At 35.7% G+C, this 14,729-nt stretch overlaps 3 protein-coding genes across 3 annotated transcripts; 1 reads left to right on the forward strand and 2 right to left on the reverse strand.

Annotated features, from left to right (window-relative positions):
* Positions 1-2,567: 2,567 nt before the first annotated feature.
* LOC131602125 (amidophosphoribosyltransferase, chloroplastic-like) lies at positions 2,568-4,616 on the reverse strand. The gene has a single exon (XM_058874130.1). The coding sequence runs from the start codon at positions 4,495-4,497 to the stop codon at positions 2,791-2,793; it is 1,707 nt and encodes a 568-aa protein (XP_058730113.1). The 5' UTR covers positions 4,498-4,616; the 3' UTR covers positions 2,568-2,790.
* Positions 4,617-10,370: 5,754 nt separating this feature from the next.
* LOC131605227 (serine/threonine-protein phosphatase 7 long form homolog) lies at positions 10,371-11,544 on the reverse strand. The gene is made up of 4 exons (XM_058877609.1): positions 11,063-11,544; positions 10,877-11,014; positions 10,707-10,797; positions 10,371-10,616 (listed from the first exon to the last, which is right to left on the reverse strand). The coding sequence occupies exons 1-4, from the start codon at positions 11,542-11,544 to the stop codon at positions 10,371-10,373; spliced, it is 957 nt and encodes a 318-aa protein (XP_058733592.1).
* Positions 11,545-11,736: 192 nt separating this feature from the next.
* LOC131605228 (uncharacterized) lies at positions 11,737-14,152 on the forward strand. The gene is made up of 3 exons (XM_058877610.1): positions 11,737-11,989; positions 12,052-13,230; positions 13,323-14,152. The coding sequence occupies exons 1-3, from the start codon at positions 11,737-11,739 to the stop codon at positions 14,150-14,152; spliced, it is 2,262 nt and encodes a 753-aa protein (XP_058733593.1).
* The last annotated feature ends 577 nt before the right edge of the window (positions 14,153-14,729 follow it).

Here is a 14,729-nt window from a genome sequence, read left to right on the forward strand (position 1 = left end):
GTTCCAAATTCTCTCCACAATTCTCTAAAAAAGGATTTGAATTCTGCATGCCAAGTGCTTGTAAAAATGCATGCCCATGGCCTGGATTCTGGCCCTTATCTTAGGCAGCACATGACTTGGTGAGGCCCTGACTTTGGGGCTTCGTAAACGATTCAAGGCGCATCCCAATGGACTGTTTTTGGTACCAATGAATGAAGGAGGTGGCAAAGAATAGAATGGCCTGAAGTTTGCCTTCAAAAGATCTTTGTAGTTCCTGGAAACTCAGTTTGAAAACAGCGCACCACGTGTTCGATCAAATGACTGCGCTGCCTAGAAGACTTGCCCAGCTTTTTTGCCTTGTATGCAGTGAGATTCTGCCAACTTCTCTCTTCCATAACTTTCAATCCATATGTCATATGAAAAAACTCCCAACTACAACATTGTAGAGGGCCATGAGATGGACATTTTTGGTGTTGAGCTTGTTTTGATTTGAGGCTTGTATCCACGTGTAAATTAGGCTCAAAGTCAGCTGCTTGACTATTTTCAAATCCTCAAATATTTTTCTAAGTGTTTTTTCTTTCTATTTATGGAAGTTTCACATTTCATCTAACTTTCCATATTTGGCAACTTTGGTTATTTTCTTGATTTTATTTATTTCTTTGACTTTCTTTGACCGATTTTCTACCAAAAGTCAACATTTGACCGTTGACTTTGACTTTGACTTTGACCAAAAGTCAACATTTTCTGATTTTTTTTTATTTCAGATGAATTTTCCGATTAATCCGTTTCGGAACCAATTCTCAATCAACTTCCAACCAAATAAACTCCAGTGAATGATGTTTCTTCAAGACAGCCATATCTCACGTCCACAAACATCTCCTGATTAAATCCTGACCAGAAAGTCAACAGGGTTGAATTTGGTCAAAAACCCTGATCTGAAAGCCCTGATGAACCTGCAATTTGTATCTTTTAACCAGAGCTTTGACTCGGAGAGAATGAAACCCTGATTTTATGAGTATGCCAATGGAGATGATCCTCTTCAATAAGGCCTCAGATCTGATTCTTCTTAACCAAGAATTTCCCCAACCTCGGCCTCTTTTTGTCAATTTTCTTGAGCAGTAACTGTGATATGGATGAATGTGTTAGATGAATGACCTACATGCGGTATGTACATGAATGTGATATGAAAGCCAATTGGATATAAATAAATGGGCAAATTTTGGGGTGCAACACACGGGAACATGTATACAATGATGTGTTTGATATATTTATTGTTCATAAAACACTGAATTTATTTTGCACACACTAATCATAATGATGTTTAACCTAACGGTAGGTTATTAATCCCTCCATTTTTTTATAAATAAATTTTGACTTTTTAAATTCATTGGATAAATAATATATCTGGACTATATACACTAAATACATCAATTATTCAATGAAACTAATAAATTAAAGTTTATTTATAAAAGAGAATGGAAGGAGTAAAAAAAAGAACAACTTTTAATTTGTGTAGAATTAATGAAGTTGTTACATTGTTTGATATGAATAACTAATCTAATGAATCTTCATCTCAACAGAAGAAGTGTGGTCAGTGTTGAGTATTGTTGTCATTCCATGGGCGATGATGAACATGTTCAGGTTACCAACATACAACTTCGATGAACATGTTCAGGTTACCAACATACAACTTCAATGGCGATGTGTGAATTATGTTATCGTTAATTAGTTAGTATTGTACTAAGAAAACGACCGAGTTAAACGTTATTTTGATCACATTTGTTTGCTTTATCTATTCAAATTTGATTCATATCAAGACATGTCATGATATCACGGCGTGCATGGTTAAATTTGATATTCAAACTTGATTCATATCAAGACATATCATGATTTCACGACAAGACATATCATGATATCACGACGTACATGGTTAAATCCGATAAAGAAGTAACTAGTTTGTGCAATCTATAATTATGTGCTTTCTTTATATTTTTAATCTATGTATCATGCTATCGAATTTGGTTTGACTTAAAGGGATTATTTTATGTTCTATTGTTCTATTTTTCAGTATCAAAAGAGTTTCTAAAATATTAAAAAGGGTGGCAGAAGGATTTCCAAAAAGTTACTACTATAAACTTTTGCTTAGTGATGGATAAAACAAAAGGCCCAAACAATAAAACAGTAAAAAGACTCTGAGATTTAACTCACTTTTATTTAAGATTGATCTTTGACCTTGAATTGAAGTGCAAAATTACAACAATTGTGAACTTTGGCCAGTACATTAGTTCAATTAATAATAGTAAACAGAAATTGAAAAAACAAGGACAGGGTTTGTTGAGAGAAGATAGAATAGAATTTGCAATTTGTGGCAAAATCAATGGAATCTCAAAAGGGAGAATATAAGAAAGCAAAAACACTAGAAACAAAGTATACTAAAATGGTATATACAACTTTTGAACTAATTTTCATGCAGCAAGATTAATACTTTTTTATACTGTTCATTTTAGTTTGTGATTTTGTGTTTGTTTAAAATGATGATTGCACTTTCTTTCACCTACCAAAGAAACAAATATATACAATAGAAGAGATGAAAATGAAACGCGCAAAAAGTTATAATCCAAAACTGTGGGACTACAAGTTGTTTTTGAAGAGAAAAAAAACATGCAAAGTTCTTAAATCACTAATCTTAGTTCTAAATAACAAAAGCTCCAAAGATCAGAATGAACTATATGGAGCTCACCAGTGTGGTTAGATCACACAGATAGCCTTAACATTAAGAACTGCAAAATCAGAAACAGGAAGTAAAATTGGTCAAGCACCAGTAGAAGCTTTCACCTCTTTTGGATTTCGGTTAGCTTGAACCCAACCGCCGTCAATTTGTTCCAAACTTCCATTCAAACCATCATCGACAAAGTCACCGACCCGTTTAACCTTGAGCTCTCGTGGTTCAACAGGGTATTTTCCAGAGAAACAAGCATAACAGAAATTAGGAGAGTTATTCCCCAACATGGTATGCAAGCTATTCATTGGAAGAAAAGCGAGTGAATCTGATCCGATAAAATCCCTTATTTCTTCAACACTCATCCGGTTAGATATCAACTCCTCGGAGCTAGGTGTATCGACTCCGTAATAACAAGAACCGATAATCGGTGGACATGCGATTCTCATGTGAACTTCTTTTGCACCTGCTTCTTTAAGCAACCTCACAATCTTTGAGGATGTTGTTCCCCTCACAATTGAATCATCAACAACAACAACCCTTTTACCTTCAAGCACAGCACGAACCGGCGAGAGCTTCAATTTCACACCGAAATCCCTAATTTTCTGAGACGGCTCAATGAAAGTCCTTCCTACATAGTGTGACCTAATCAACCCTTGTTGAAAAGGAACACCGGCTTTTTCAGCATAACCAAGTGCAGCAACAACACCAGAATCAGGCACCGCTATCACAACATCACAATCAACAGGACTCTCAGTAGCAAGTACCTCACCGAATCGTCTCCGCGACTCATACACAGACCTACCAAAAACAACAGAATTAGGCAAAGCAAAGTAAATATGCTCGAAAATACATTGCTTCGGCTGCGGATGAGACATCAGACAGAGCGACTGAATCCCGTTATCGTCAACCACAACAACCTCACCAGGGAACACTTCCCTCTCATAAGTAGCCTCAATCAAATCAAGAGCACAAGTCTCAGAAGCAAAAACAACAGCACCATTACTTCTTCTCCCCATAACCAAAGGCCGAAACCCGAAAGGATCTCTCACAGCAACAAGCTTATCCTCAGTAACAAACACAATAGAATAAGCCCCTTCAAGCTTCTCACATGCATCAACAATTCTCAAAATAAAAGGTCTATGCTTTGAAGTAGCAATCAAATGAAGAACAACTTCAGTATCAGAAGTAGTGTTAAAAATTGAACCTTTTTCTTCAAGCTTAGCTCTCAGAGTGCGATAGTTAACCAAATTACCGTTATGAGCAACCCCAACAGAACCAAAACGGTACCCAGCAACAAAAGGTTGAACATTTTTCAGCATGGATTGTCCAGCAGTGGAATAACGAACATGGCCAATAGCTAGGCTTCCGGGTAACTGATCGAGCTTAGATTCGTTGAAGACATCGGAGACAAGGCCAACGCCGGTGATGGATTGGAGGATGTTGTTGTTGACGGTGACGATTCCGGCGCCTTCTTGGCCACGGTGTTGGAGAGCATGTAGGGCTAAGTAACAGAGACGGGAAGCTTCTGAGTCGCCGTATATGCCGACAACGCCGCACTCTTCACGAGGCTTGTCGTCTTCGATGAAGACATCGTTGTCTTGTGGGGATGTTTGGTTTTTGTGTGAGATGATGATGTCGGAAAGTGGGTTTTTGGAGGAGAGTGTGAAAAGGGGTTTTGGGGTGTTGTTGGGGATGCAGGGGAGAGTGGGTTTAGGGAAGAAACGGGTGTGGTTGAGAGGGGGGGAGAGAGGGGAGGGTTTGGAGAGGGAGGAAGAGACGGTTTGAGGTGCGGCCATTGGAGAGGGAAAGCGAAGAAGAGAAGAGGAGAGGGAGCAGAGAGAGAATAGTGAGATGATGATGACCAAGTCAGTTGTGTCTAGGTTTTCGGAATTACTTTAGGGCGCCCAAATGCTTACCACTCCTTTTTCTTGTTTTTTTTCTTTTCTTTAATAGTACATTTTTAAATATTGATATTTGTATAAGTTTCTTCCATTTATATTAATTAGTGAAATTTATAGTAGCAAAACCTAGTTCAATTGGAAGATAAAAAATGTTTAGTCGAAAACTTGTAATTTGATTTCTTTTCATTGCTCATATTTTAAACTATACTTACTCTCCGGATATATTTGTGAGAATTTAAATATAGACGATCGTAGGTTTTCCTTCATTCTTTTTGAAGCATTGTTCCAGTGGGATTTTATGTGGCATTGGAGGATTCGCTCTCAAGAAAGACATGGACAATACAATTACTCAGACATTAACAACTTGGATGAATTCACATCATGATTGTTAGAGAGTAGACGATCAACAGTCTCCCCCTGTCTTGGGGGAGGGTTACCATTTTTTAGGGTTTCTTGAGCCATAGGACAAAGGGCCTCTATAACGTAAAACACAAAGCCTTTTACCTCACATAAGTTTCACTTTTTCTACCGCCATAAACATGACTTAATAGGGTATTTCACCATTGTGAGCAAGTACTAACAACCCTTAACTACAAAGGTCTCTGAGTATCCCCTACCCGCATAGGGATACCACACACTCCTGTACTTTTTGTGAAGTACAGAGACTTCTATCGCAGGGTGCTAGTAAAACTAACATGGGTCACATCTTTTTTTATAATCGTCGTACTCACTACAACCCTTTTTTCTTATACCCAACAATTCCCAGCCTTCGTCAAAAGAGAGATTCATCCCCTTCGTCAAAGGACAATGGTCGTAACAATGATGTTAGTGCCAGGGCATAGATGCGTGCCACCACGGATGAACTTTGTCGTCAGAATCAAAACCTAGAGGACAATGTCCTCAACATCCAAAATCATTAACAAGAGACCAATCCCTTAGAGGATATGGAGGTGTTGGACCCCTAACCACTTTCAAACAAAATATGGCAAAGTTTTATGGGGGTGGTGATCCTTATGAACATGTCACCTCCATCAACACATAGATGGCCATCATTGGAGCGCCTGGCTTTCTGAAGTAAAAATTAATATTTGACACCTTTAGGGACGCAACCTTGTAATGGTATATGGGTCTGCCCCGAGCCTTCATCGCTAGCTAACCATAGTTGGTGAAAAAAATTGTACACCAGTTTACTGCCAACAGGTAGAGAAAGATGTTCACCACCAGCATATTTAATAGATGACATGGTCCCTCAGAGTCGTTGAGGGACTACCTCGCCCACTTCAATAAAACAACCATACGGATAAATTTCAAAGACTCGCCCAAAGAAGTGAGAGAGACACCATATATTCATCCAAATCCTTAAGGTGATTGGTGTATAGGTCCTCTCACTTATAAAGTGCTCAACCTTCACTTTTCCGAGAAATGTGGGACTTAGAACTCACAATTTTTTTTCAATACAACTTATGTCTGTTTCTTAACAGTTTGATAAAGCTTGATAAAAACCATTATTAGATATTGTTTGACTAGAGATCATCAGAGATTACACCGAACATCACGTGAGATTAGGTGTTTTCATAAGCTTTGACATATTGATCTCCCAAGCATAAAAACTTGATCATCTTGATTATAACTTTAGATGAAGACTTTACATCACAATGTTGTCATCATCAAAACGATTGAGATCCTCTAATTAGTGCAGTCATTGTATCTGCAGGCACATAGATTCACATTCTTCCACTTTTTGATGATCAAACCACATATCTCATGAAGGTGGACAATCAAAGAAACAAATGTAACAAATTGGAGTGGTTAAAATCCCTTTAACAAATATAGAGAGTATATCTTACTCCCTTTGAGAGTATAATTCTCCCTCATTGACATTATCAAAAAGGCAGAAAAAAGATAAACTGATATAGGAATAAATCTAAGCACATAGTTTAAAATTTTTAAATAAGAAGGGAAAATAAGACATAGATTTTGTTTTTTATAATCTCAATAATTCATTAATCATAAAGAGAATTTGGTTACAAAAGGGAAAACAAATGCAAGGAAAAGACAGAAACAATCAACAATGAAAGAAACAAACATGCAAACAAGTGAAGACTACTCATTTTCCTCCTCCTCATCATTAATAACAACTTTGATGGTATCGTTATCTGTGTAAGCTTACGTGCTAGAAATTGATCTTCTTGTTCGCCCTTTTTTTCTCTTTGATGAGAGTTCGAAGGAAATCTTTATTCAGAGAGGTCTAAGGGATTCTGTAATCAAAACCTTTAGAGTTGAAGGTCTTCCTACTGAGGTGCTATCTATTGAGCTTGAATTTGAACGACTCCTCTAGTTTTGGGAGGTTTTTAAGTCAACACTCCATTGTTGATCTCAATCCTTATTTGTCTCACTGCATCATTTCCTATCTCGACTGAGTTTTCCTTAAATTCCTCATCCTCAACGTTGAAGCCAATGTACTTCAAAAAAATTTGATACCAAATGACAATATGGTAACCATATAACTCCATTTCTCTTGCTCACCATCATGTGATGAATCACTGTGTTGGCCCAATTTGTCTCAACTTTATCGGACAATAACCAAGTTACAACAACATCAACTTTTGATAACAATCCCAAGCTTTTTTTTGAACACGAATGTGATTCATCATATATTGAATAAGACGAACGTTTGGGCGCACACTGTCCATAAGAAAAATATGTTTTTGTCTAATAATCTAATAATTAAATTTTCACTTCTAAAAATAAATAAATAACATATCATAAGTTTGAACTCGCACATTTATAATAAGATATTATTGTACAACTACTCATTGAGATATTCTAATAAAATTAAAAATAATTTTTTTAATTCCAATTTAATAAAAACTTTTGACTATGCAGCTATCAATATTTTTAAATAATAAAATATAAATTTAAAAGTTTGTATATACAAATTTAATCATTTATGTATTTTGTTAAGTAAAGTCAATTAAGGCTTTGTTTGGTAAGTTATATTTTGAGCTTATAGTTTATAAGTTTATATGATAATAAAAAATCTGTTTGGTAACAGTCTTTTCATCACGAGCTTATAACTTATTTTACTAGCTTATAACTTATTTTTCAGACACTATTTAAATAGCGGTTTAACTTATAGGTTATAGCTTATCATCTTTTTCTTTTATTAATACTCTTATAAATTTTAATTATTTTAAATGTGCATTTGATTATTAATTAATAAATGTATTTTTATGTTATTTTACATTTATCAGCTAGTTAAACTGCTAATTTTATGAAACACTTTAATTAGCTTATCAGCTATCAGTCATCAGTCATCCGCTATAAGCTATCAGCCATCAGCCATCAACCATCAGCCATAAATTATCAACCATTAGCTATAAGCTAGCTTATCACCCAACCGCTAATTTTACCAAACAGAGACTAATAGTGTGCGAATATATGAAATGTAGGACACACTTCACTACAAGACAAAGAAAAATTAATTTATATATACGAAAACTCACTTTACAAGTGTGTTCGCGGTGCGGTTTGGCGGTTTTGACGCTAAAAATCATTAAAATCGCAAGAGAAAAAACCTACGGTTCGGTTTGATTCGGTTGACTTTTTCAAAAATAAAATTGAACCAAGCCAAACCAAACTAACACGGTTTGAGTTGGTTCGGTTTTTTATAAAAAAATTATTGAGTCATACATACACCTATAGGGGAAAATATAATTTTGTGTTTAATCATTCATATATTACTATAAAAAAAGTTTATAATTGTCCAACTAAATCTATAATTTAATACATAAAAATGCGTCTTACAATTTTATCTTAGGTCTAAAGAATGATATACATGAAATTAAATTCGTAAATAAATATTATTAAAAAAGTACAATAAAATATATTTTGTCAAAATAGTATTTATAAATGAATAATATTTTGTTTTTTGATGATATATAAATTAAAGTAAATATCATATACTAGTTGATTTCTCTAAAAAATTATATAATTACTATATATTAGTTAGTAAAATTTTGTAACATAATACGGTTTGGTTTGGTTCGGTTTGTAAAATACAAACCACAAATCAAACCGATCTGCGCGACTATGTTAAAAATGATTCAAACACATCTGAATAAAATACGGTTTTTTATAATTTCGATTCGATTTTACGATTTTGTATTGGATCGATTCAATTTTGAACACCCCTATCACTTTACACGCTAAATACTTACATTTTTGCATAGAGTTAACAAAAGGTATACATACACCTTTTGTAAACAATTTTTAAATTAATTTTGCATTTTTTTACTTGACATCTTTATAGTAAATACTGAGAATTTTTTCCCCACCTGCCACAGTTGGGAAATTATCTTCTCCAAATGCCACACTCTGAAAATAAATTCCCAGAATGCCCCAACTGAAGTCCATGTCGCCATTCAAGATGGAGAAAAGGGTGGGTCCCATCTGCTGAATGGACCATGTCGCCAATCAGGGTGGAGACATGGTGGGCCCCACCTGCAAAGTGAAGCATGTCGCCATTCAAGATGGGGACATGGTATTTTCTATTTTTTTCGTTTTTGTTAATTTAAATATTTTTGTTTTGTATAAATTATTTTTATCATATATATTTATATTATATAAATCCAATAAATTGATTAAATAGTTTAAAATCATTATTTTAATTAATTAAAAATTAAATTAATTCTTTTAAACATAATTAATACTAGTTATAATTATTTTTAATTAATAAAATTATAAAATATTTTTTAAAACATAATAATAATATTAATACAACTTAATATGTATAATAAATAAAAAATAGTAATTTAGAAACAAATATTTTTAAACTGAATAATATAATATTAATACAACGATGAATACAAAATATTAATTTATAAGCAAATATTATTAAACACAATTAATACTACTAATACAAATACGAAATTTCATTTCATACAAATAAAAAATCAGTGATGGCGGTGGTGACGATCCAAATAACCATCAGTACCACATTGAGGTGCTCGTCGCTCACGCTCACCACAACGTAATTGTTGTTCTTCTTCAGCTTGAGCAGGGTCGTCTTGTTCTTGTGTTTCTTGTGTTGGAGGTGGAGGAGGAGACCAAATTTGACTTATCATATCAAAATTATTGACGACATAATCACTGACATTAAGATCAAAGTTTAATTTTGGGGTGGATTCTGTTTGCGACGGGTCATGGTGGATCACGGTTGGGACGTAAGAAGTGGTGGGTGGTTGAGTGTGTGAGGTTGAAGGGTTTTGTTGGATGTAAGGGGAATCAAAGTTTGGATTCAGAATATGTGTGAATTGCATGGGTGGATGAATATAGGTCTGTTGGTGTTGGGTTTGGTAGTTATAATTTGTTTGAGAGTGAGATGGAGTGTATTGTGTGAAGGAAGAGTATTGTGGGTCAACATAAGGGCTAGGAGTATGTTGTTGGGAATAATTGGGGTTAGGATGTTGTTGTTGGAAGGGTTGGGGTTGAGGTTGTTGATGGAAGGATTGGCGTTGAAGTTGTTGTTGAAAGAATTGGGGTTGATGTTGTTGTTGAAATGGTTGAGGTTGAGGTTGAGGTTGTTGTTGAGGTTGTTGTTGTTGTTGAGACCCACTTAGAATTGAACGCGGGCCAGTGAGAAAGTGTTCGTACGATGCATATATGAATGAAAGCGACCTATACCAATGCATGTACTGTGTTGATGGTTTTGTCTCCTCTTGTAATTGTGTCCCCTCCAATGTATATGAGGCCCTATCTGTCCAACATTATTGTTCGTGGCGGTATAGTTCTGTCCATGGAGTTTTGCGGGACTTGTTTGTATTCATCTTGTGATGCTCTTTGAGGCACACTGGTGTATCGGGTATATTTTGAAGATAGCCAAATTGAAGCTTCACTCGATCACTTTGATGCATTTCAACGATATGAAAACAAATTATATACGTTTTTGCACTCCAAATCGAACTATCTTCATCTTGTGGGGGCGCAAATCTTAGATACGGCCTCCAAATAAACTGACAAGTAAAATTAATTAAATAAATTTGTTAGTGTAACGAAATAGAGTCAAACAAAATATATTCTCAAAAGAGCTGAAGAATAGAAACCTGATTTGGCTGCATGTGATCAATTAGGAACCGGTATCCTTGGAGATAGTCACGGGGGTTGTTCTTGAAGTTCTTGCCTTTAACGCACCATCTAAAGGAAATATAAAAATATAAAATTTATTCAAAAGTAATTGAAAAAAATTAAATATTAAAATTAAATTATATTTTACCTCGCCGCATGAGGAAATGTTGAATCGAACGCAGTTTTAGGAGAAATAATAGGCATGCTTGTAAATGCCCAAGCTTGAAGAAGTAAAAGACATCCTGATATTTCTTTTACTTTGAACTCACAAGCTTTGCACATCTCCCTGTACAAGTATCCCAAAACACCTTAACCCCGACTATATGTTCCATACTGATTAAAATCAAAGAGGAATTGTGACCATTTTGGGTGGACGTGGCTGCCGCTTTTGTCGGGAAACAAAAGTTGTCCAATGAGAATCATTATATAAATTCGAGCATGTCTCGTTTTATGCTCTTCTGTTGGTCTATTTGCTTCTGCTTGATAAATGCCTTTAAGCCATGTCAATCTTACAGCGGAACCATGTAAAGCATTTTGTGGTGGTGTTTCCCCTACAATTGCAGGCCATACATCATCATCTAGCTCAGAAGGACCATTTAATTGCGTACCTTCAATAGGAAGGCCTAGTAACATGCTAACATCCTCCAATGTGATGGTGCATTCACCAGTCGGAAGATGAAAAGTGTGAGTTTCTGGCCTCCATCTTTCTAATAACGCCAAAATTAAACGGTTGTCGATTTGGGTTGAGTGTATATTTGTTACGTGGTATAAACCTGACGAAATTAGATACGGGATGATTGCAGAATATGGCTCCATCTTTTATGCAATCCATATCAATCAATATCAATCAATTGTAATCCATATCAATCAATTGCAATGGCACAAAATAAAATACCTTGTATCATTCATTTCAATGGAAATATCGTTATACATGAGAATATTGGGGTAGTTTTTCAGAATACAACTACCATTCTTGTCAAAGTTCATCGCAAATGTGATTTAGCGCACATGACAAAAAAAAAAAGAAGAAACAATGCAAAAAAAATATCAGATATATTTTATCGATATCCAATAATAAATGGAGCACGTGATAGTGTCACATACAATAATGCGAAGATCGAAGATGATGAAGATGTTACTTCAATGCTTAATTGTCACACTAGGTTCAGTGGTGGACATCCATTGGAGTTGTATGTTTGTTTTCATGAGGAAGAGGAAGTTTATCCTACGCAATCGTCCCAAATACATCAATATCAACAAAGTCAGTCCTCCATACACGGGAGCCATCCCATGCCCAACATAACGAGCAATTGTTTCTGGAAGAAGTGGTTGATGATGATAGTGACTCTGATGATGCCAGACAACTTGATTTGTTTGGTGGTTCTAGTGACGATTCAGGTGATGTAATTATTCCCTTGTCCCAACCTTCTCCAGTACTTAATTTATACAACCAACCATATCACACGAGAAATCATGTTTCCTTCGATTCTACTGTGCCTGTCTTTGATTCCATAGACGGCGGTCATGATTGTGGAGGTTTAGAGGAGGGCATGAAGTTTGAAAACAAAGAAAGTTGTATGTATGCAATCCGTCAATATCACATTAAAAATAATGTTGATTACGAGATTTATAAGTCTGATACGCAACGTTTCTTGGTTAGATGTCGGATCGAAGGATGCGGCTTCACATGTAGAGCATCATTACGAAAGGGGTGTGGTAAATGGGTTATTAGAAGAATTGGTGGACTACACACTTGCATGGCGTCTGCTATGTCACAAGATCACATCAAGCTTGACTCAAATCTTATCGCTCAAAGCATCAGAGCTCTTGTCAGCGACGACGCTTCAATCAAGGTGAAAACTATTATTGCTCATGTTCGTACAACTTTCAACTACACGATATCTTATAAAAAAGGATGGCTTGCAAATAACAAAGCAATCGAGTCTATTTATAGAAACTGGGAGGCTTCATACAACGACCTACCGCAATGGTTGTTAGTCATGCGAGAGCATCTTCCTGGAACCGTAATAGAGCTGGAAACACTGCCTGCATATTTAGATGATGGAACACAAATTAGTGGTGCAAGAATTTTCCATCGCCTTTTTTGGGCGTTTCAACCAAGTACCAGAGGTTTCGCCTATTGCAAACCAATTGTACAAGTCGATGGCACATGGTTGTATGGAAAATATAGAGGAACAATGCTAATGGCTGTTGCACAAGATGAGAACGTTAACATTTTCCCAATCGCCTACGCATTGGTTGAAGGTGAGACCGGAGGGGCTTGGAGTTTTTTTCTTAAAAATTTGCGGCTGCACGTGACCCCTCAATCTGATATATGTTTGATATCTGATCGACACGAGTCTATAAAGAGTGCATACAACAACCCAGACAATGGCTGGAAAAATCCTCCTTCAGTGCATGTGTATTGCATCAGGCACATCGCTCAAAATTTTATGCGAGCGATCAAGGACAAAGACCTCCGCAAGAAAGTTGTAAACATGGGTAATTTATTCTAATATTTTTTTAGTGTTTTGTTCTTCAATCTGTAAACTCATATTTTTGTTATATTAATATTTTTAATATTGCATATACAGGGTATGCTCTAACGGAGTCTACGTACGCTTACTATCGGGTGGAAATCCGACAAACAGGCATGGAAGCTTTCAACTGGATAGAGAATCTTCCAAGAGAAAAATGGTCGCGAGCTTATGACGGTGGAAGACGATGGGGTCACATGACAACCAACCTTGTGGAATCATTGAACTCGGTGATGAAGGAAACAAGGAATTTACCTATTACAGCACTTGTAAGATCAACATACTTCAGGATGGGAACATTGTTTTGGAGGCGAGGTCATAATTGGACAAAAATGTTGTCATCAAAGAAGGATTTCACGGATAATTGCATGAAAGAGATGCAAAAAGAAGTAGAAAAATCTCACAGTTATAATGTCCTGAGTTTTGATCGTGAGAGAAACTATTTCGTCGTCCAAGAGACAGTTAATAATAACGAGTGCCGGACACTTACTTATTATAACGTCGACCTCCAAAAACAAACACGTGACTGTGGGAAATTTCAAACTTTTCACGTGCCCTGCTCGCATGCCATTGCAGCTTGTTCTCATGTCCGACTCAATTATCAGATGTTTATCCCTCCTATATTTAGAGTTCAAAATATCTTCAAGGTATACGAACAAAGCTTCATCGGTGTTCCCAAAGAAGATCAATGGACTCCTTATCAAGGTGATATTCTTTTACACAATGAAAGAATGCGACGAAACAAAAAAGGTCGCCCAAACAGCACTCGCATTAGGACTGAAATGGACACCGTTGAGAAAGTAAAAAGACGATGTGGAATCTGTCAAGGATTACATATGCGGAAAAAATGTCTGCATCGGCCAAATGCAGCAGGCCCTTCTAACTAGTTAAACATTCTTGACTGCTTTAGAGATGTTGTTGTATTATTTAGTATTAATTATGATTAATAATATTTGTTTTTAATTAACATTTTTTATTAAAGTTTATTTCGTATTAAATAATATTTAGTATTAATTATGTTTAAAAAAATTAATTTATAATTATAATTAATTAAAAAAATGATTTATACCATTTAAATAATTTATTGAATTCATATAACATAAATATATATTAAAAATATAACAAAAATATTTAAAATAACCAAAACGAAAAAAAAATAAAAAGGCCTTGTCTCCACCTTAAATGGCGACATGCAGACTTGTGGCAGACAGGGCCCACCATCTCTTCATTCCAATTGGCGACATGGTTTTTGGAGCAGATGGAGCCCACCCTTTTCTCCATCTTGAATGGCGACATGGCTTTAACTATGGCATTCTGGGAATTTATTTTTAGAGTGTGGCATTTGAGGAGTATAATTTCCCAACTGTGGCAGGTGGGGAAAAAAATCAAATACTGATCAATGATCAAATAGGTCCAAAAGGCCAGTTGCAAACATAACCATCAAAGGTGGACCATAGCTCAGTC

Source organism: Vicia villosa, linkage group LG5 (genome assembly GCF_029867415.1).
Source record: "Vicia villosa cultivar HV-30 ecotype Madison, WI linkage group LG5, Vvil1.0, whole genome shotgun sequence".
Lineage (NCBI taxonomy): Eukaryota > Viridiplantae > Streptophyta > Magnoliopsida > Fabales > Fabaceae > Vicia > Vicia villosa.